This window comes from Periplaneta americana, chromosome 2 (genome assembly GCF_040183065.1).
Source record: "Periplaneta americana isolate PAMFEO1 chromosome 2, P.americana_PAMFEO1_priV1, whole genome shotgun sequence".
NCBI lineage: Eukaryota > Metazoa > Arthropoda > Insecta > Blattodea > Blattidae > Periplaneta > Periplaneta americana.
In genome coordinates this window covers 165545181-165569284 of record NC_091118.1, presented here as the reverse complement: position 1 = coordinate 165569284, position 24104 = coordinate 165545181, and the positions used below count along the sequence as shown (strand labels likewise).

Sequence of the window (24104 nt, the reverse complement as noted above, 5' to 3'; positions counted from 1 at the left end):
AACTGACATCTCTTTCCATTTTGATAAGATCTTGTACTGGTAAGCTCTATATGTTCTATGCCAACAAACATAAATACTGCAACATGTATAAGAATGACTGAAGTAAAACTTTTTAATATATTGGCCTTTATTGTTTACAGTTCATGTTCCAGTACAGTAAGTATAAATTTCATATGTCTTCAAATCATGATTTCTAAGAATCTAAATTACAGTAGCTAACAGACTAATATTCAAAAGTAAAACGAAAAACTGTTTATACCATTGCTAATTATACGTGAACTTCACAGAGTCTCTTCTTAGTACTCGTATGATAATGGTTAATATACCTTTACTACAATAACAAAGATAATGAATTTCATACCGAAAGTACTTGGATAGTGACAATGTAACAAATTTGTAGACCTACTGTCATTTTAATCTTCTTTTCTGTGTAACTTATTAGAATATTTATATACAGAAATGTATATTCTCATATTTCCTTAAATTCTTAATTATCTGGAATGAAGTTAAAATGTGTTCAATTTTAAATCACAATTTTTGTTTTATTTACGAAAGATTTTCCTAAAGAACTTTACACATTGAACTGTGTAAAATTAATTTTGAACTTAATAAAATTATAACAATAACATGAAAATACTTGAACTGCAAGGGAGAAGAACTAAGCATCTAAAACTAATTCTATGTGTTTTATTTATAACTACACTTAGATATCCGTAATTAATTAGCAAATATTCTGTATTTACATTTAACAAAGATAGTTATAATGTTCATCACTACAAACACGTGACAAATATGAAAATAATATATCGAATTTTAAGTTAAAGGGATCATATAATCATAAGTTTAAACCTGTCTCAAAATTTTGAGAAAAATCAATCACCATAATTAATATTTTGCAACAGAACATTGCAATATGATTTTGTAAAAATAGCTTTATAATCAAATTTGAAAGTCCTATCTGAAAGTAGAATAATATATAATTATTATTTTGCTTAGCTTATAAAAATGTTACATGTAGACTATGAACCAGTGTGACATACTTGCTATGAGGCTGGTTGCACTGACAGAATATGTAGGTTTCCTTATATACGCAATGCATATATGTGTGTAAACAGCATTCATATCCGACTATGGCACTGCATTACCAAACTCTACAAAAGTAAATATGAGAATAACTTGCTAATATATCCCCCCCCCCCTCACTGGTACTCTGAAGGCAACAAGAAACATTTCATCATTCCAATTAAATTGTCTTGCAAAATGAAGCAAACATCTCAAAATATATGCAACATGCAACAAACAATGTGATCATAATTACACTTTGTACATGAATTAGTGTATCGAATTACTATACTTAATGATCTTTCGTGGCACAAGCTGAAAATGCTATCACATCAATAACACTATCGCCTATTGATCAAAGCCTCTAGCAATGAAATGATGGCACAATTAAACATTTTGTAGCAGTGCTATAAAAGCATTGAAATTATATTAAAGTTAAAATAGAACAAGAATCTGTTTTCTAGGATTTTTAATACTGCTTTATCATATTGATATAAAATTTTACATTTTTATGAATGAAAAAACATTGTAATACTAATACATGACTAATAGTTATATTTATATATGAAATTAGGAGGAAATTTTATCAATTTTTAAGTTATGTAATGTTGTCATTATCATATTATAACACTGCTAACTAGTACACTTCTTCTTCATAAAATCCTTATACAATATAGATACATAAAATAGTTGATATAGTTGCGTTTATCGGTCATTAAATGCAACAGTTTTTTTCATTGAATCATAAAATGTACATTAAGTTAAAATCAAACCGTATTTAAAACACAGAGCAAGACAATTAATATGCTATGCTTTTTAATATTGTTTGATTTTAACTTAATGTATATTTTATGACATAAAATAGGCTCAATTGGAGATGAGTAATTAAGGTGTATATTGTATGTCAGTGATAAAAATCAGAGAAACGCAAAATTTAAGCTCCTTAGTTAGTATGATTCAGCTTGAAATTAACTGAATATTTTCTCAAGTTATGCTACTTTCTGTTTTGATAATTACAGTTATGTCTTTAACTTTTAGAAGTATATATGTACAAAACACAAACAGAAACAGTTACAGGTAAATAAAAAATTTTAACAATATAAGAGACTCAATATAGGAAGTGAAGTAAGTTTATTTAAAATTAATGTTTCGTAATTTGTCTCCAGTAATACGGAAAAATTTCTCAAGACCAATGAAATGCCAAAATAATTAATCTACAATTACAGAATAATTGATTACTAACGTGCAAAATTTGAGGTGATCCCTCAGGTTACAATAGTAATAGTTTCTGTAAACCTGAAGCCAATTTTCAACAGTTGCAGAGTTATTGCATACCAATAGAAACTGAATCTGAATCATTTAAATTTACAAAATAAGAGTACAGTATGCAGCAGGGCTCGAAATGAACATTTTCACGAACCATGCTATAATAAAATAAAGAAGTACCAACAATGCCTTTCTCAGTATTTTTAACAATATAATTCACATTTAACTATAAAATGTATCGGAATATCGTATCTAATTAAAACGAACTGGAATGGACCATAGCCATTTCTTACAAGACAGAATGGAAGGGTCCCTTAAATTCACAAACCAGACTGCCATTCCAGTCCACTCTGATCCATTTCGAGCCCTGGTATACATTACAAAAGACAATATTAAGACTAAGTTAATATATCATTAATCCAAGTTATCACAGTCTGTATCACTGACAGACTCAAAACTTGCAAGTAACAACTAATGTGGATTATTGTTCATGAATGAACTGCAAGCTAGCAGCTCAAATGAATGTCTTACTCTACGTCTTGCAACATATCTGCTGTCATAACATGCTCATTAGTTATGCGAGTACAGACGACTTGATCATGGTTAATTCATTATTTGAGGTGAATAACCATGCAGCATGTTTAATAATAAGATGACAATTAACAATCTACAAACTGTAATGTACACAATCATAGAAGATTGTTGAAATGTACTGTTTTGAAGAATCCAGGCATGAATTCATTATCTACAATACCAGTAATAAATGTCAAATTACACAAACTCATCATTCTTTTCCCTTAATGCCACCAGGTTGTCTTTCGACATTTGTGGTCTTCTCTCCTGGCAGTGGCTCTTGTGTAACCCACTTCTGAGGTTGGCGCCTGGAAGGCGGATTTACACTAACCGGACGACATAATATGATAGGATGACAATGAATATAAGGTGCCAGGAGAGGTCTTAAATCTACATTTAACCTAATTTACAGACCATGAACTCACAAAGAATTTCTGTGTTCCAACCGGGAATCGAAGTCAGCACCTAATGAACTGTAGTTAGAAGCTCTGACCACTATATCATGAGGCTGGACACACAAACTCATAATATATTTACAAAAATTTAAGTCTTAAAGGAAGAAGAAAATAGATAAACACAATAAAAGATTGTGAGAATAATTCTGAGAAGTCAGAATGGATGCCAAGGTTCATACCACGTAGCTGTTGATGGTGGTCGTAGCACCAACAGGTGTGCAAATTACTGCTCATATTCTACAATAGTATTTCCATTGCAACAATACAAAAATTAAATCCGCATCACAAATAAAACTTAAAAAATTCCCAAAACCATCTGCACCTAACAAAGCCTCAAACAGAACTATGATCTTTTCGCTGTTAGAATAATTCTAATGTAAACACAAGCACGTGGCTGTGATACCTGTGATTCGTTACTATCGAAACACTTAACATGATGCAGGAAAACATAGTTATGTATGTGAGGCCATAACCTTGTACTTATTTTAAAAGGAAATTTAATTTTAGCAGGTAAATACATATAACTTGATTCATATGTACAACATTATGTAAAAGAAATGTATTACTCGACTGAGGCCTTGAGCTTGTTATCTGCGCAAGCACGTAGTATTATGACTTCTGCATCCTCATTGAGTGTGGTTAAATGCAAGAGAGGAACAATAAGTTAGTCCAATAGCTACTGACCTTAAACGAATGTTTAAAATAATTTAATTAAATGGAAAGTAATTGTTTCCCAAGCAAACGGATGCATAATAGTGAGATTAGGTCTACTTTGATGAGTAACGGGAAATGTTTAACAAGAAACAAAATGTACAGGTGTGGACGGGATCACACACTGAGCATCAGTGGTGCCAAACTGCGGCCAATCAAGTCTCATTTCAGTCACATGCTATTGTTTACTGTAGGATTATTCTGACAGCAAAAAGATTATAGAAAAGGTTGGCCTGTTGTTTGTATACCACTCGAGAGTTGAAATGCAGTTCATAGCATTGCAATGCTCAGAGCTTCTGGTTACAGTTATGAGCAGGGAAAGGATTTATATGTAAATACATATTTACTTATAAAGCTAATATAATTTATATTTTGCATTATCTTTATGTTTCACAATGTGTAGGGTTGAAAAATCCTACTTTTATTTTCCATATTTTTCCATATTTTAGAGTTTAGTACATATTTTCGTTAATTTCCATATATTTTCCATATTTCATATAAAACAGTCCATATTATATTAGGTTTAACAATAAAACAAAACAAAATTCCATTAACTTTTAAAAATACATTTCAACAATAGAGATTTAAACACATGTTCAGTAATCCCTTTAACATCAGAGTTATTTGAAAATTAGCAGTCCTATCAACAATGGGAAAGTAAGTTACAAAACTGTATTAATTTAATTTAAAATTTTTAACAGACTTCAGTTGTGCAGCTCAACAGTTAAATGCCAGTCAGAGTACACATAGGTTCAGTTTTGTAAATCATACTATAAAGACGGTAAATATGCCAAAAGTACGTCATTCAGTCAATTTAAAATCAAAACTAACAAGTTACATTTCAGAATTTAAAGAAGATGGTTTATCAACTGACAATAAAATATTATTTTGTAATTTGTGTCAGTGTGCAGTATCATCTACACAAAAGTTCCTGGTGCAACAACACATTACAACTAGTAAACATCAGGCCAACAAACAACTAAATTCCAAGCAGAGACAATTGTTTTTAACACAACCAACAACATCGAATGTAAGATCTGAGTTTAACATCGACCTGTGCCGTTCTCTCATCTCTGCTGATATTCCTCTCTACAAACTAAAGAATAAGGTCTTCAGGGAATTCCTTGAAAAATATACTCAACATACAATCCCGGATGAGTCAACACTTAGGAAGACGTATGCTCCATCCATCTACGATGAGACAATACAGAAGATAAGAGATGAAATTAAAGATAGTTCAATTTGGGTTTCCATTGATGAGACTCCCGACAAAGAAGGTAGACTTGTTGGTAATGTAGTTATCGGTTTGTTAAGTGAACAATATTCTGAACGAATTCTTTTACATTGTGATGTTCTAGAAAAGTGCAATAACAAAACTATAGTCAAACTGTTCAACGAAGCTATGGGTATCCTGTGGCCAAAGGGTATTATGTACGATAATGTGTTATTCTTTATTAGCGATGCTGCCCCTTATATGGTCAAAGCTGGACAAGCATTATCTGTTGTATATCCTAAATTGACTCATTTTACTTGTGTGGCGCATGCATTTCATCGTGTGGCAGAAGTGGTCAGAGACAATTTCCCTAAAGTAGATTTGTTGATTTCATCAGTGAAAAAAGTATTTCTCAAAGCTCCCAGTAGAGTTAACGTGTTGAAAGAAATGTACCCTGAAATTCCATTGCCACCAAAGCCAATTTTAACTAGATGGGGTACATGGCTAGAAGCAGTTGAATATTATGCCGAACATATAGACTCTATTAACAATGTTCTCCTTGCATTGGACTCTGAAGATGCAGTCTCAATTGATACTGCGAAAACAGTTACCTGTGACATAAGTGTGAAGAATGACTTAGCTCACATTCAGCATACATTTTCATGCATCATAAAAACGCTCAAAAGTCTCCAAAATAGGCACCTTTCACTATCTGAAAGTTTTGAAATTATAAATAGTACTGTGGAACAACTGAATCGTGGTAGAGGTAAAGTTGCAGATGCAGTAAGAGCTAAGGTGGACACTGTACTTTCAAAAAACCCTGGATATGAAGAACTACAAAAGGTTGTTGCTGTGATGAGTGGTGAATCAACAGTGAAGATTAACTTGGACTTATCCCCAGCAGACATTGTGAAATTGAATTATGTACCAGTTACTTCTTGTGACGTCGAACGCTCTTTTAGTCAGTATAAATCTATCCTCAGAGACAATAGAAGAAGATTCACTTTTCAGCACTTGAAAGAAATGTTTGTAACCTATTGTTATGGTAACAGACAATAAAAATTGTGTTTTGTTGAAACTACATTGGAAGATAAGGTACGTCCATTATATTTTTTGTTTAGTTTGATTAAAATGTACCAATATTTAACGTACATAGTCATTTTTTTATAATTTTAAGTCCATATTTAATTCCATATTTTGGTAAAAATCCATATTTAATTCCATATTTTGGTAAAAATAACTACATATATATTTACATATTTCATATATTTTTAGTCCATATAAATCCGTTCCCTGGTTATGAGGTTCCAGTTTTGATTCCTGGTTAGAGCACAAGAATTTTTCCTTGAAAGAGAATTATTTCTGTGTTCGTCCATGACCTGGAATTTAGGTTAAGTTCAGATCTGAGACCCTACTTGGCACCACATGATCGTGATAATCCTATCATATCATTGGGGTAATGTAACTCCACTTTCCATTCGCAGCAACCTCAGAAGTGGGTTATACCTAAACCACTATCCACAGAGAAGACCAGAAAAGACGAAAGACAACTTGGCGAAATTAAAAAAAAACAATTGAAAATTAGGTGCATGTTTATAACTACTGTTTTTACCACAGTCATCTGAAGATCATCTCAAGTTATGCACGTTAGTATGATTTCATAAATCACCCAATCACTCTGTAAGTGTATCCATTTTACAATCTGAATAAAAGCATGAAAAAAAGGTAACATTCTGAACCTTCGAAAGGCTATAATTATGAAGTGTGTCTTTGTGTATCACTAGTTTATTATGCCATAAATAGAGAAAGCAATGTGGTAACTGCATACTCTAAAATGACACAAGAAAACAAATTTGTTCACACAATTGCATTTTAACATAACTCTAATAAGTTATAAATAATATTCTCTAATGCATCTCATGCACTATAACACAACTGATTCTCCCTTTATGAACATCAATCCCTGGTTTACAACAGTAAGAGTTCTCACAAATTTATCACAATACAATTGTTTGCAAACATAATACTGACAATACATTCTGCAAATACACATATTATTAATTTGTTTGCATGCAGCAGACAATTTCAGAGAGTATAATGTACTCTAATGAAAAATCCTAATCGTATTTAAGTATCTTCAGATTCTGTCACATGAAACTGTTAAAAATTGGGAAATTTAATAATATAGGTGTTTTAAAGTTGAATGAATTAAGAAATATAGCATTCATAACTTAATGAATATGCATATGTAATAAACTAATAACGGACTGGACAAATACAAGACAAGAGGATGGATCATGATCAATATCATAACAATCACCATACCTGAAATTTCGTAATTTCTTTTCTAATTACGACTTTCATTTTTCAGTAATTCATTCATGACTGTGACTGTGCTAATGAGAAAGATATTGCCTAATTCTATTAATTTTGTTAAGACACATGTAGGCAGTATAATTAGAATGGTAGCAACATGAGTTTTGTTGTACATAATGTGAGAACTCTTCACCTGATATGATTTATAAGATATTTAAAACAACTCTAAAATTCCGCTAATTACTTATATATGATCAATAAATATTTAATGTCTGTTAGAAATTTTTATAGACATAATACACACTTCATATTAATTTATTATTCAGTGTTAAAAATTTTTTTTGAAGATTTGAAGGGGACATTGTTAAAAGTCTTGTGTGAAATGTAGTGACTAGATTATAATACTGAGTGGACAATAATTAAGAAATTAAATTAAATTATAGTTTTTATTTAACAACGCTTGCAACTGCCAAGGTTATCAGTATCGCTGGAATTTTGTCCTGCAGGAGTACTTTTACATGCCAGTAAATCTACTGACATGAGCCTGCTGCATTTAAGCACTCTTAAATGCCATCGACCTGGGTTGGAATTGAACCTGCAACCTCAGCAAAGAAGGTCAGCACTCTATCGACTGTGCCATCCAGGCCAACAATAATTAAGAGATTACTGTATTTTGTAATATGTAAGTATTAATTCCAACATTTTAATTTAAATACTGGTATGCTTTTAATAATACTAATGATTTTCAAATATGCATTGTTAACATAAGTTTTAAAGTTTAAGCCAAACAGCACTACAGCTACGTTAACAAAAATTGAAGACTATTCATGGTCATTATTCAAGCAATTTAAAAATATTGTAAATTATTTCCAATGGAGACAAGCTTAAATATTATGTAAAGCAAATATTATTTGATATATTGGAAAACAAATATTTGTGTTCCATATCACAGATATATTTACAAGAAAAGCATAAAAAAATCATCATAAATGTATGACGTGGTGATGTTAACGCCAATTTATTTTTAATGTATAACTTGATATTTTAATGCTGTTCCTTAATATACATTTCGAACAAGCTTTCTTTAAATTTTATTTTTAACATAACTTTTTCAATATTTGTGTGGAGCTTTAATAATCACAAAGAAACTCAAAAAGAAGTGAAGTTCAAGATGAAACACAAAATGATTTTAGTTTCACTGTTTTAGCTCTGAAGATAAAAACAGGCAAATGTTAAGTGTTAGTGACTTGTTTCTTTCTCATTCCTAATATAAAGATTACAAAGAAGATTATTATAATAATATAAGTAATCACATAAATTCAACAAGTAAATACATATTTCCATTAACATTTTTTTAAATAAACGGTATTCTGAAGTTTTAAATGAGTTGAACAGATTTAAGTTTCTAATATGTTCAAAATTTTTGCCTGAAGAATGTAACAAAATATTTACAGAATTATTATTAAAGATTTTTAATCTTTACTCAATTTTGAACCAAAGTCTGTAATCCAACAATAACCTCATTAAAAAAAATAAATAAAAAAAGCAATAGAAATACTAAACTTTCATGAATGTTATCAATATTTTATCTACATTACAAAACAAAAAACTGGTTTGTACTCACCGTCCCTCTCATGGCCTGATGATGCAGTCTGTGTCTGCTTTGTATACGTCACCATTTCACGTGGAGGAATGTTGGTGCTTTGAACACTCACCACACTCAGCTGACTGCCTCGTCGTTTGCTACAAAACAAAGTCAAATTTCACTTGTTCCACCAAAAGGACTTGTGCTACTGACAATTTTTTTTGAGGAGGGTCTTGTACTGCATCCTGAGGCTTACTGTGCGAACCTCCTTATAGTGGGACGATTGCTGAAGTCCTTAGGACTTTGTACATGATTCATTACTTGATGCCATCTTATCAATTCAGCTACAGCATCCAGGTCTGACACAGTCTCTCTGTTGACATACTACAGCCTTCTCAGATCAATGGCATGTTCCCAAATCTCGTACTACGTCCTGTTGCATTCTGTAATGACCTGAACGCTGCACTGCAGATACCACGACTCACCACAGAGCCATCTGTCTGAGGGAGCTACAAGCCTAGTAGATCCCTGATCTGCCATAGTTTGCTGTGAAAGCCCCTTCAGCTCCCTGGGATCTATGCAGCTTTCCCAGACAGACAAAACCTGTAGGTGAATCACATCACCATATCTGCTTCATCTCACAGTCTACCAGAAACGAAGATGATAGATGAAGTTGAAATTAATGAAGGCGAAATGGGTACAAAGTCAAAAGCCGAAAGTTACCTAGCATGCAACTTCAAAGGGTTGAGAGGGGAAAATCTCGGGAAAAACTTGAACCCAAGCCCACTCGTTTCATGGTCAGAAATGTAATCCATTAATCCACAGTGGAGGATGCTACCATGTAATATTACCTACCTCAATTTAGCTTGAATTTTTAAACATGCTACATAATTTTGATTCTTGATTGGAGAATAAGAGCAGTTGAATACTAGGTGTTCATTTCAAAGTGTGTCATGACGTCAATGTTGTGAGTCAGCGATTTGAAGCAAATTTCAGCTTTTATGTCAGAGAAGTTGCCTATTAATCAAGGCGTTCAATCTGAACTTGAGAATGTGTATGGTATAACTTAAACGTCGTAGCAACAGATGGCGGCCTGTTGGCTGTGTGTGCTACCATAACCTCTTTCGAACTGTATTTTGCGTGGGAAAGTCGTACACAGGGTATTTGTTATCATCGGTTGCATACAGCAACATGAATTTGTCAGCAGAAAGTGTTTAGGTTCCCCTTTCGCGAATGTAAAGAAAAACATTACCTGTGCGGAATAAATGGAAGTTGGTTGGGTTGTGCCACAAACATTAACAAGTTAGATTATTTTATTTGACACTTTTTGCGTGTGACATTGCGAGGCACATTTTATGATTAATGTGAACCACTCTGTGTACGTTAAGCACAACTCAACTCGGAAATCAATTATTGAAATAAAGATACTTATATTTCTACAAGGAGAAAAACGAATACAAAAACAAAATTCGTGAGATTTTAAAATATGTTAAGACTCCTGCCAGGGAAATAAAACAGTCTTACATTGGTGCCACATGTGTACCATTCATTTCTAAACATTTCCTCGCCTGTTTAATCATACTGCGGTAGGTCGCATCCAGCATTGCGGGTGTCACAAATGTCATTGCCTCAAGTATGAATTGTCTCAGTTCAATAATGTTCCCAGGGCGTCTAGCAAAGACACAACTTGAGATATCCCCAGAGAAAGAAATCTGGAGGTGTTAAATCTGGCGACCTTCGAGGCCACACAGAATTACTGATGACTCTGTAAGAGACAATGTTATTATTGTTGTTATTATTATTATTATTATTATTATTATTATTATTATTAATTTTTTACCTGCCAGTACAGGTGTAGGCTAGAAAAGTTGGCATAACGAAATTCGGTAGGAGTTTAAAGCGTTTGAACGATAGAAAGTTCCTGATGATTGTTCATTCCGGTATCAACATGTGGAGCATATCTCCACTACATGTAGTTGTGCCAGGTGGGAGAGATGTAGCGCACGGGGTGGGAAGGGCGCGCGGATTGTTGGAGTACAATTTCGGGTGCAGAGTCAACTTTGAGAAGGCGCTGTAATTACACGCTTTATCCGATTTAGATGCAATAAACACCATGTGTTTGCTAAATAAACTATTTTTCATGCAGAACTGCCAATCTCTGTAATCACGGGCTACTACTGCCTGTAATGTTATGGCAACGACTGTAATAAACATGAGGAGCAAAATGTTGGCGTGTTGTTAAATGTCCGTACATTTCGTCCATTCTTTGTCCTTTCATCTGTACCTATATTTCACATTTTCCACTCACGCTCGAATTCTCATTCAAAAAAAAAAGTAGGCTAGTTACTATTAATCCATGTATGGTGAGTCCCTATCACCACGGCATGGCGCGTCCTCAGGTTGCGGATAGGGGAGACGGCCTCCAGATATGGAGGGTAGCTGCGAATATATTGAATAAGCAGTCGTGGACAGTCGATAAGGAGTGGTCCTCCAGGGTATTTGGGCGAAGGGCTAACAACCCATCGCCGTAAAAAACAGCTTGTTACGAATCCCTACAATAAGCCCCGGAATAGGACTGATTCTCTGGCACGACCACAGCAAAGGAATAATCTTGCAAAGGATAGGGACCGCTGGCGGGCTTATGTGAGGTCGGCAATGAACCTTCGGGTTCCTTAAAAGCCATTTGTAAGTAAAGTAAGTAAGTAAGTTACTATTAATTATGCCCCAACCCTCGTATCTCAGCATTCGTGAAATTAATAAAATCTTTTATATGAAATTCACTCATTCTCAAAGATTTTATATAGGCCTAGCCTAATTTTTTAAAGTGTTTTGGTACATTTCTATTAATTAAAGGTGTTATGGTACAGAACACTTCCTATGTTGATCAAAAGATATTGTATAGAAACTTCGTACATTTACAATGTATTACCGGTAAGTTACATGTACTATTAGGTCTATTATTAAGATACGAAAGGGGTTGGACCTACCTAGTAGCCGGTGGAGTCGAATGTAGCTGTAAACTAGGTTCAGGAGTAGCATTTGTGCTCTGTTCTGGTGTGAGGCTGGACAAACTCGACAGGCTAGACAGAACATCAGAAACTGGTGCCAAACCTATGGAACTCAACATCTGATCCAATTCATTCCGCTGATCCTTTTCTGAGGTGACAGATCTAATTGCAATTTCTTCGGCCTAAACAAAATGCATACATTTAACATATAAGCTATAAACATAACTGCGTTAAGAGTTGTACCAAATAGACATTACTTACATCTTTCTTCTCTTTTTCTTGTCGACGCCTGTCTCTCTCTTCCCGGAGTGCCTGCAATTTTGCTTTCTTCCTTTCAATTTCGGCCTTACGATCCGCCATATTTCTAGCTCTGTCTGTAGATGCATTGAACAAATGTTGATACATCAGTAAATCACAAAATTATGTAATTTATATCACTAACAATACTCCTATTCCTTAAACGGAAAAAGAATCCTGCACAATGTCAGACTCTTTATCAGCTAGAGACGGGATACAGCAAATGGCATCCAACCCGCTAGAGACGAAGTAACAGCTATCGATTAATTTCAAAGTTGGGTCAGAATGCATGTATATATGTATACTTCTTTAGGCTTACAGAATGCACTGTACTTACAGATTCCTTGACTTTATTAAATATGAGGAAGAAACCCAAAAGTATTGGGAGCTTCTCTTAAGAAGTCAAAATGTAATCCATTACTCACAAACCAACATAATTATTGCATGACGTCATAGGCAAAGAACATCGTCGAAGACACCTTCTGTATATAATGACATGTGTCAAATATGTCAAACAGGTGTACGGCAGTCAAGTAAAAAAAAAATATTGAAAAAGCCAGTTATTTGTCCAGTATAGAATAAAACTGATAACTGAATAGGAGTAATTTAACTTGAAGTATTTAAAGGAATGGTCATTTTATAATATGCAATATTTTAAAAATGAACCTGGCCTTGGGAATTTCGGCCTGAATGAACTGAAAATTGTTTGAAAATATGAGAGGAATGGTGTTCTTGTGACATTATTGCATTATTTGCAACAATAGGCCTATTGCATCGCATCAAAAATATAAAAAAAAAAGGCATAGAGACCGGTAAATTGCTTCACAGAGAGCGTGTAAGGAATTGTCCTTAATATATACGTTGTAGTATTCACTGGCTGCGGCGAGAAGAAATCAATACAAAAATTTATTGATAATTTTGATTTCAATTTTAGTTTCACTGCAAATTGTTTGAAAATATGAGAAGAATGGCATTCTTGTGACATAATTTCTTCATTGGTAACAGTAGGCCTACTGCATCGCATAAAAAAGGCCTGTGACCGGTAAATTGTTTCACAGAGAGCGTGTAAGGAGTTGTCCTTAATACACTGCGGTATTCACTGGCTGAACAGCTGATCTGTTGCAGTTTATCATTGCGGTTTGCAGGCGAGGTTTGGCGTGATGAATTTGGAAAAGAGTAGTTAAAAAGGACAGGTACAAGTAACTTCACAAAAAAAAAAAAAAAGGCTGGTGCTAATATTGAAAGAATAAGATGGCTTTCAAATTGCTTAAGTACGTATACAAAAATTGTATTGATAATTTTGATCTCAATTTGAGTTTCACTGCATGGGAAGCAAATATGTACTCTAGTCGTAATGTGGACTCTGGGCACTTCACGCTCAGTTACCATACATTGCAGAAACTTTGACCTAAGCAAGTGACATGTTATGGAAAATTACTCCAGTGCAAATTAACTTTTCATGAATGTCACTAATTAAATCAGTGGTGACCAAATCAGCTGCGCTTATGAAACACTGCACTAACGAGTAGAAAAGAACGTTGATATTGCAAGCATTGTAACGAGCTGCGCTCGCATACTTGCCCTGTGCAGTGAAGGGTGCTCTTCCACAAAGGGTCACCACTGCATTACATTTTCGAATACGTCGTAGCCTATATAATTCTTTGAGATCTTCTGGTTGAAGTTCTGGCTGATAGGCCTATGTACATCTAATATCAGGCAGTACATCTCACTTGACGATATGTGTCAGATGAAGAAGAATTTGTATGCATCTGAAGTGTGACTAGTGTAGGCTAATATATAGCTAGTCGGCGATGTATGCAATAGAGGGGGGAAAGGAACTGGCCACCCTACCCCACTACCTCCTGGCATAGTTGCCTCATAAGCGGTGTCTTCTTTGTATCACTTGTGAGGTTCAGATCTGTCTTCGGACAGTTGACACAACAACAATTCTTTGAGGTTATGTGAGGGGTAATGTTTGAATACTACACGGAACTAAAGTATTTATTTTTATTCACCGTCAGAGGCGCAAGAAGCGGCTACCATAGTCAAATCATAGACTTTGTATTGTAAAAATTACAGTACTAAATTATCATGTCAATTATGTGTCACACACGATTAATTAACACTTAAATCAGTACAAGAAACTTAGGCTAGCATTTTTAAAAGTTCGCTCTTTTGACTAGTATACGCTAATTGAATTGAAAGAGAGAGGAAATGGGAGGAGAAATTTAAAAGCTTGCAAAGAGAGTTGGAGCTGAGAGAAACAATATGTGAGCTCCAAGCCTGTTGGCCACTTGTCTCACTTCAGGTTTCGCTGCTCCACTGAAAGAGCTCTAGAAAATGAGATTAGCCAATTGGCTCTTATGTGAGGTGTCTATTGAATTATGACTTGAGTCCGGATGTGTTGTCTAAATGTAGGAGACTAGCCAATTGGCTCTTTGTAGAAAAAAAAAGTTGTCAAAACACCTCTGGTGATAGAATGCGCAACGAAGATTAAGTGCCGTGTATTCAAACATTTACCAATATATGGTGCATTATTCTATATTCACCTTGATTTGACGAACATTCGTTTCGTGTATGGACCCGGATGTAGAAGCCAAGGCAAGGGGATAGACAGTGCGCTGTACATGATTTGTGTCTATTTAATGAAAGTTTGAGAAGTGCAATTAATGTAGCTAGCCTATGAATATAGAATTTGTTCAATTACTGTTTCGTGCACTATGAATTGTAAAAATGTTTCTTAATTCTAGGTTCGGAATTAAAGCTGGTATGGTTGGTGGTGTGGTTTATTACACTGTAGACGAAGGAGTATGGAAGGACAGCGAACATACAACACAATTATATTCCAAAATTTATAAGACAGTAGCACCATACGTGAAGGAAGTGCCTGTTGAGGTAATGTTTGTCAGATTGACGTATAGCCCTTTTCAAACAAGACCAAAAATGAGAAACAAGTAAAAGTGCATCTACACGATTCAATTTTAACTTACGTTAAATGCAGATTTTATGTCTATACGGTGCGCCGTTGAACGTCATCTTCACAATATATTAAATATCAGTCCAATACTTAGGCCTACTTAATTCGCAAAATTGTGGTTGAACACTTCATAGACACTCGTATTAATAAAGCTAATCGTACTTGCCGCCATTTTCAGCTTAAATGGTTTACTGTATTTACGATCAACAAACAAAAGAATTTTCAGTTTATTCACGGCCACCTAAAACAATCAGCTGCTCGCTACATGTTATTGTTGAACGAAATACGCACAAGATACTCACGGCAATGTGTAGCTTTCAATAATTTATTGCCGCATTCGTTCACATTTTTAGTGGAAAAAAAGCATGCACAATTAAATGCGTTTCATTCACTCTTGCTTGCATTGCTTGAATGCATTAAGTTGAAAGAAAAGTTCAGTCTTGTAGATGCAACTTAAGGATTCTCTTTCCGAGAAATAATAGACCTACTCTATAAGGAATACTGTTTCTTTTTAATATTCTAGGTGAGGAAGAAATGGTGGATTATATTCAAAATAGTAGTAATACGAACTTTCGTCATTGTTGACGGTGAATAAGATTTCACAACATTTCGAAGGTGAAGGAGGAAGAGTTAAAAAGGTCTTTTACTTTTTAAGGTCATAGAACCAGTCTTTGAAGCGTTGTGAAATCTTATGCTTCACCAGCGATGTAAAAAAATCTTACCTGCTCTTTTGAACACTTGTTATTTTAGAAATTTTAAAACTAATGGTTCAAGTGTTAATTTTTTTTTTTCCTGAAACTAGTATGTTTAGGTATGTGCTCTGTTTGTGGTTCTGCAGATGCTGAAACAATATTCAATTTCCTACCATGTTTGCCCAATTATGCTTAAAAGCTCACAGATTATAATTTTTTTTACATTATATACAAAATTCTTAATCTCCAGAAGAATAAATCTTTTAGGAGCTCTAGCAATGGGCCCACTACTACTGCTCCAGCCATTTGGAAACTGGACATCTAAGGTTCAAATGTGCTGGTGCACCATTGTGCATGAAAATAACGCGAGTCCCTATTTTTCGCTCAATTACTCCAATCTGAAGGAATATATAGCATACCTAGATAGGCCTAATTGACTTCTGCAAAGAAGAGAGAGCTGACATGATCATGTACTAACCCACACCACACGTTTAATTTTGGAGAATCACGAACATACTCAAATGAGTAACATGTAAATGTTGGTACTCTCAAATCCTACATACATACTTATGGCTATTAAGGAACCCAGAGATACAATGCCACCCTCACATAAGCCCGCCATCGGTTCATATTCTGTGCAAGATTAATTCAATCTCTGTCGTCATATCCCACCCCTCTCAAATCCATTTTAATATTATCCTCCCATCTACGTCTCGGCCTCCCAACTAACACTCTATGCATTTATGGATTCGACCATACATGCTACATGCCCTGCCCATCTCAAACGTCTGGATTTAATGTTCCTAAGTATGTCAGGTGAAGAATACAATGCATGCAGTTCTGCATTGTGTAACTTTCTTCATTATTCTGTAACTTCATTCCTCTTAGCCCCAAATATTTTCCTAAACACCTTATTCTCAAACACCCTTAATATCTGTTCCTCTCTCAAAGTGAGAGTCCAAGTTTCACAATAATACAGAGCAACCGGTAATATAACTATTTTATAAATTCTAACTTTCAGATTTTTTGACAGCAGACTAGATGACAAAAGCTTCTTAACTGAATAATAACAGGCATCTCTCATATTTATTCTCAGTTTAATTTCCTCCCAAGTGTCATTTATATTTGTTACTGTTGCTTCAAAGTATTTGAATTTTTCCATCTCTTTGAAGGATAAATTTCTAATTTTTATATTTCCCTTTCATACAATGTTCTGGTCACGAGACATAATCATATACTTTGTCTTTTCGGGATTTACTTCCAAACCTATCACTTTACTTGCTTCAAGTAAAATTTCCGTGCTTTCCCTAATCATTTGTGGATTTTCTCCTAACATATTCACGTCATACACATAGACAAGAAGCTGATGTAACCCATTCAAATCCCAACCCTCTCTGTTATCCTGAACTTTCCTAATGGCATATTCTAGAGCGAAGTTAAAAAGTAAAGGTGATAATGCATCTCCATGCTTAGCCCGCAGTGAATTGGAAAAACATCTAACATCTCAAATCCTACATTTATAACAATTAACAAACCTGTAACACGGAATGTTGGTTTATTTATATAAAATTCCTGGCATAGAAAGTTCTCGTCATTGGCTGTGTAAAGTATTAAACACCCAAAGTGGCACATTTGGGGTGATCATCTTCGGAATTCTTATTGCGAATTGTGACGATTTTTTTGGGGGGTCGGAATCTTAATATAAGCTAACCTCCAGCCATCGCTTTGTGACCAATGCAGAAGTGCAATCAACTGTCTGCAGATGGTTATACACCAACCAAATGGACTTCTATGAATAGGGTATACTGAAACTGGCACTACGGCGGGAGAAATGTGTTGAGAAACTTGGCTCCTATATGTAGAAAAGTAGCTAAAAGATATGAGTTCATTTGTATATTTTTAATTGTGTGTTACTTTCTGATCCACCCTCATAGATAGTTACTGTTTAATGAGAAGACTAAGAGGGAGGAAAGGGTCGTCAATCTTTTCTAGTTTTATTTTATAGTGTTTAAGTATTAAATTACAGTACCTTTTAATCTTATGTGTGGTTGTCTTTACTCAGTTCAAATTCAAAATGTGTAACACATTCAAATAAGAGATTACTTCTGATTAAAAATGTTACGGTACATGAGAATTAATATTATGTCAGGCATATATCTATTGCATTTTTGTACAGTATTTTTGCGTTCTTCTAATTATTAATGACTAATGAAAGAATAATTTGATTTTTAGGTTCCAGAACTACCAAAAATGGACGAAATCTCTTTCATGGCAAAGAATTATTGGAATAAAGGAGTAGTCGCATCATTCATATTCCTAAGTGATCTTCCTAATAAGACAACTGAATGGAGTAAACAAGGATATGATTATATTGTAAAACAACTAGAACAGAGTCCACAGAAGACTGCAGAAACTGTAAAGTAAATGAACTGCTAGTAAAGTGTTACAATAGCTTGTAAAAAGAAGTGCTAGAATTGTATGATTATTATATTATTTTAAGAAAACAAATAAAAATGCTTAACAATTTGCTTTTGTATTGAACATTTGAAAAATGACACAATATATCGATGGCCCAGAACCAGGCTGTTCCAAGTCCATTTTTTTTTTTTTTTTTTTTTTTTTTTTTTTTTTTTTTTTTTTTTTTTTTTCCAGGAGAGCTATTTTAAACTCCTGACAGTCAAAGCTTCATGAAACAATTTGGATTAGCTTCATAGCAACCTTATGGAGAGGAATATTTATAATTTTGTTCGATTGATATAAGCAGACAAGAACTGGAACACAATGAAACACAGATTTCTTGCTTATAAAAAGTTGGACTTAGAACAGTCTGGTTCTCAGACATCGATATGTAGACATGCAAAGACTGAAGTGCTAGCACATCAGTTGGTATGTTGCTATTTAGATATAAGTTCACAGAACAAATTGAAACCCTGATCAAGTTATGTGAGTGCTGGTTGCCTTGGCAGGAGCAAGCGAAAAAAAGAGTTTGCACTTTGAACTCAGCATTGCCGGATTTAGTAGCAGTAATGTACCTATCCATGTCATACAGTGTGATTTTTTGGTTCACTTTTCTGTTTTTATCTGGTGTGGATAACTTGGTATGGTTGCTTTCCACTATTTTAATTTCTCTTCTGATTTTTTATAAACAAATCACTTCCTCAGCATCAAAGACCTTAATTACCTTGGCAACAATATTTATTTCTTCACTACGTACAAATTTATTTTTGCTAGTTTCCATTGATGTAAAATAAAGTTGATAATAGTTATAGTTGTATACATCTGAAGTCTGATTAGTGTAATATGTAACCAGTCAGCTATGTATGCAATGGAGGGGGGGGAAAGGAACTGGCCATCCAACCCCATTATGTCCTAGCTTGGTTGTCTCATGAGTGATGCCTTATTGGTATCATTTGTGAGGTTAAAACCTGTCTTCGGACAGTTAACTGACTAAACAATAGTTATAGCTATGTTAACCGTTATGAGACATACTTGTTTCTTGAAAGCAAACTTTTATCCATCACCAGCTTGCTAGGCCTGACATAGTGTCACTGGAGCCCCTTTAGCTCACTCATTTAGGTTTCTTGTTGGGCCTTCTCATCTACCTTGGAGGTACCATGGACATAGTCCCAGGTGTGCATGACTCCAACAAGCATTACTTTAAAATGCTTTCTTCCATTTATTTACTTAAAATATTAAATTTAAATAAGTGACACTCGGGAGGAAATTAAACGCAGAATAAATATGGGAAATGCGTGTTATTATTCGGTTGAGAAGCTTTTGGCATCTAGTCTGCTGTCAAAAATTCTGAAAGTTAGAATTTATAAAACAGCTATATTACCGGTTGTTCTGTATGGCTATGAAACTTGGACTCTCACTTTGAGAGAGGAACAGAGATTGAGGGTTTTGAGAATAAGGTTCTTAGGAAAATATCTGGGGCTAAAAGGGATGACGTTACAGGAGAATGGAAAAGTTACACAACGCAGAGCTGCACGCATTGTATCCTTCACCTGACATAATTAGGAACATTAAATCCATACGTTTAAGATGGGCAGGGCATGTAGCACGTATGGGCGAATCCAGAAATGCATATAGAGTGTTAGTTGGGAGGCCAGAGGGGAAGAGACCTTTGGGGAGGCCGAGACATAGATGGGAAGATAATATTAAAATGGATTTGAGGGAGGTGGGATATGATGGTAGAGACTGGATTAATCTTGCTCAGGATAGGGACCAATGGCGGGCTTATGTGAGGGTGGCAATGAACTTCCGAGTTCCTTAAAAGCCAATAAGTAAGTATTAAATTTAAAAGTGAAAGGAAGGAGACCAATGGGAAGACCACGGGAAAGATGGACAGATCAAATTCAGAAGAACTTACTAGAACTGAGATATAAATGGGATGAAGTAAATAGCAAAAAAACTTTGAAAGACATGGAGGCATATTTGGAATCGACCTTCCGAAAAGAGGGCACAGTAACAGGATGATGATGAATTAGGGTAGCTATGTACTCGGGAACCTGTATACATGCACAGACACAACACAACTCACGATCAGCTAAAATTAAATCGGTAATGTGATTGCAGCTGTATTGTACTTACAGATCCATTCACAGTTTGTCACACCTGCTAACAAAAGTATTGAGAGGTTGACTGGTTGTCTGCAATACTAGTATAATGAAACCTTCCTAGCCGACAGTTAAGACAGAAATGAAGAATCCGCAATTGTGGTAATAATGTAGGATGGTTTCTTCTGTTGGCTGTGATGCCTGTACACACACTCAGATACTTACAAGGGACTGGCCTCAAGGATGTGGGGAGAATGAAAGAGAAGAACGAAAAATAGATATATCAGAAGTTGGAGTGTTTTGCAGGGTTTCACTTGAAGTTGTCAAGTTATAGCTTTAACCAACTTAGAATATGACTTCACATGTCAGTATGCAACAATCAATCTTCTTAATGTATCCAGCTGTTTGCTGACAACATAAAGTCCACTGTAGTCTATTCAGTTGTTTTTCACGAGAAATGAGGGGTATTTTGATCGGTGTTCTCAGTATGCAACAATATGAAATAAGAATTACGAACTACGTGGTTAATGATAGGAGAGCATACCAGTCCTAGACAAACTGCTCAGCACATGAAAATGGAGGGTCAACTTTTTTAAAACATTATTACAAGATACTAAAACATGTATTAGTGAGTAGGATTGTCAGGTCTTACGTTTTCTCCGTAAGTTGTATGTTTTTAAGTTCATTTTTACGTCTTATGTTTTTATTTTTCCCGTAAAACACTTTCTTTATTTATTTACTTCTCAGCAAAATATCTATTTTAAAATGACCGCGAAAATATAATTTAAAACTTGTAATCAAATAATATGTTAACAATGATAAACATACGACGAATTTTGTGAAACAATGAAGGAAAGTAAGGCTGGAATCCTATCTAGAGCGCTTTCAGAATAAGAAGGCATATAAGGCGGAGCTAGTTCAGGCCGGTCTAACTCGACTAGCCAGTGACAGTGAAGCGGTGTTGCCTAGTTAAATCGTCGCGAAGTCTCGCTGAAGCGTCTCGTATTAGTTTCTTTCTTGCGCGCACAATACTTATGGCTAGGAATGAATTTTAAGCTATGCCATTCGACAGAACTCCGAATTCTGAATCTAACAGTACAAGAATGGCAATTGTATGTCAATTGGTTCGCGTGTTATCGCTTTAAGACTAAATAGAGATATCCAACCTACAGCATAGAACATATTTTGCTCTGAATTCCGTCTCTGTAAACGAAGATAGAATCTGTTTATTTTCAAATTCAGATGTGGACTGTTTTCTCTTGTGTGATGTGTAACTTACCGTAACAATGTCTCTTGAAGGGATTGCAATTGGCTCTGGTATTTCATGTGTTATACGCAAAAAGATAGTCCTACAATCACAAGCGAGGAGTATGGTATTTTTGTATATAATTTTTTTAAAGGACTAACTTATGATGCAGTGCGTGTCAGTTCTTCACAAACAAAGAATCTGACTGCAGAGGCGTTTGGTTTAGAAGTGCATAAGTTATCTCATATTCTCGGACAGGACAAAGAGACAATTAAAATAGGTGGTATATTTGAATTTACCTCTCCTGGAAAATAACGCAAAACAAACTTGTTAATTATTTGTACAATTTTCAGAACCGTGTATTATTTCATCGTACGATATTTGAAATACATTAGTAGTATGTGTTAGCAGTGCCATTATAATAGAACGTGGAAAGAAGAAGAAAGCTCAGAATAACCATAGGTACGAGTTTCTCTTTTCATTGGAATATTATACATGGTATAAGACGAAATATTGCATAAACATATGAGATATTTGGATGATATTGTAAACATAAACACTCCTGCCTCTTTTTCCATGAATTATACGAAGAGCATTAACAACATTCTTCCTTAAGAGCATTAGAAAACTTTATAAAATGAAGTACATTAACCACATTTCACTTTTAAAATAAATACAGGCATGCTAGGAACGAGGAGATTTTATAATTCCCAAACTCAATTTATATTTTAAACACCTTTCGTTATATATATTACACTTTATACGTTTTTTTCTAATATACAATTTTATCTTCAATATATTAACGATATTATTGGATTACGGTTTTCATATTCGCTTCTGTACAACTACCTTCATTCATAGGTTTATATTGCCACAGGCCAGAGTGATAGAACATAGAATCCTGGACTTCTAGGTAGGTATAACCTTGAGGATTAAATTAAATTAGATAGACTTGATTTAACAAAGTAAAAGAAAGTAATCTTCAGTTTCAATATGAGTACTGAATTAGGCCTACATATGAACAGATATGCTTATATTCTTATAGCCGGATTCTTAGCCAGAATATGGAACACTGGACCTCTAGAATGTTAAATGTTATGTTTTATTTGACGACGCTCGCAACTGCAGAGGTTATATCAGCATCGCCGGATATGCCGGAATTTTGTCCCGCAGGAGTTCTTTTACATGCCAGTAAATCTACTGACATGAGCCTGTCGCATTTAAGCACACTTAAATGCCATCGACCTGGCCCAGGATCGAACCTGCAACCTTGGGCATAGAAGGCCAGCGCTATACCAACTCTCCAACCAGGTCGACTGGATCTCTAGATATGTAAAAATTAGATGATGAAATAAAATTAAGATAGACTTAGTTTAACAAAGAAATATAAAATAATCTATAGTTTCAGTATGAGTACTGAATTATATATGAACACACATTATGATTACGTTGCATTATAGCCAGATTCGTAACCAGAATGTAGAACCCTGGACCTCTAGGTATGTATAAGCTAGAGAATTAAATTAAATTATATAGGCTTGATTTAACAGAGGAAAAATAAAATATTTTTCCAACTTCAATACTAAATTATGTAGACTATCGCTTTGTTATCGCTAGATTCTTAGGCTGTCCCAACAAACAAACTGTACCTTATCTTTCCTCTGGAGAAATAAACAATAATAAATTCAGCTTTGCTGTACAAGGAATTCTGAGTAGGAATTAAAACATTCTTTCTCAGACATTAGCAAAGTAAATTTCTACATATCTGTCACTTTATTTCGCAAGTCAGTGACTCCAAGAGCTACTGGTCTATGAAGCTAAGAAGTAATAAAAATTGAGATGAGAATTACTTCAGTAAGAGTAATTATATTTAAACATTACACACAATGAAGAAACAGGTCTCGACCCACTCGCTCAGCGAGAGGGCTGCAAACTGATATGTTCTGTCCTTATCTGTTGTCTCTGTCTTCCACGTCTCGTGCACTGTGTGAAGTCGAACTGTTGCTAGCACTCAATTGGCTTAGGCCATATGCCTTCTTATTCTGAAACCGCTATAATACTGATTGTGTGGCATATTCAAATAATGTAATAAGCAGAATTATCAAACCAGTTCTTGTAAACTTGGTAGAGTTACTACCTACCAT

At 34.6% G+C, this 24104-nt stretch overlaps 2 protein-coding genes across 18 annotated transcripts in view; one reads left to right on the top strand and one right to left on the bottom strand.

Moving 5' to 3' along the window:
- The window catches only part of sw (short wing), a 62045-nt gene extending 49068 nt beyond the window's left edge, over positions 1-12977 (bottom strand). For 9 of the 17 annotated variants that reach the window (XM_069818820.1, XM_069818823.1, XM_069818825.1 and 6 more), the window contains exons 1-3: positions 12451-12732; positions 12169-12371; positions 9221-9339 (exon numbers count right to left, since the gene is read on the bottom strand). In XM_069818820.1, coding sequence (XP_069674921.1) covers positions 9221-9339; positions 12169-12371; positions 12451-12594 — 466 coding nt within the window. In that variant the 5' untranslated portion in view covers positions 12595-12732. Of the gene's footprint in view, positions 1-9220; positions 9340-12168; positions 12372-12450; positions 12734-12823 lie in introns of those variants that run through there. The other 8 variants (XM_069818815.1, XM_069818817.1, XM_069818816.1 and 5 more) reach the window with 3 other exon arrangements.
- A 394-nt stretch (positions 12978-13371) lies between these two features.
- On the top strand, positions 13372-18681 carry LOC138694777 (MICOS complex subunit MIC13 homolog QIL1-like). Its single transcript, XM_069818832.1, has 3 exons — positions 13372-13757; positions 15237-15381; positions 18388-18681. The coding sequence occupies exons 1-3, from the start codon at positions 13738-13740 to the stop codon at positions 18577-18579; spliced, it is 357 nt and encodes a 118-aa protein (XP_069674933.1). The 5' UTR covers positions 13372-13737; the 3' UTR covers positions 18580-18681.
- The last annotated feature ends 5423 nt before the right edge of the window (positions 18682-24104 follow it).

Coding starts and splice junctions, on each gene's coding strand:
- LOC138694777 (XM_069818832.1), top strand. CDS start 13,738: ATGGCTTTCAAATTGCTTAA. Junction 13,758..15,236: donor ATGGCTTTCAAATTGCTTAA/GTACGTATACAA, acceptor TCTTAATTCTAG/GTTCGGAATTAAAGCTGGTA. Junction 15,382..18,387: donor TGAAGGAAGTGCCTGTTGAG/GTAATGTTTGTC, acceptor TTTGATTTTTAG/GTTCCAGAACTACCAAAAAT.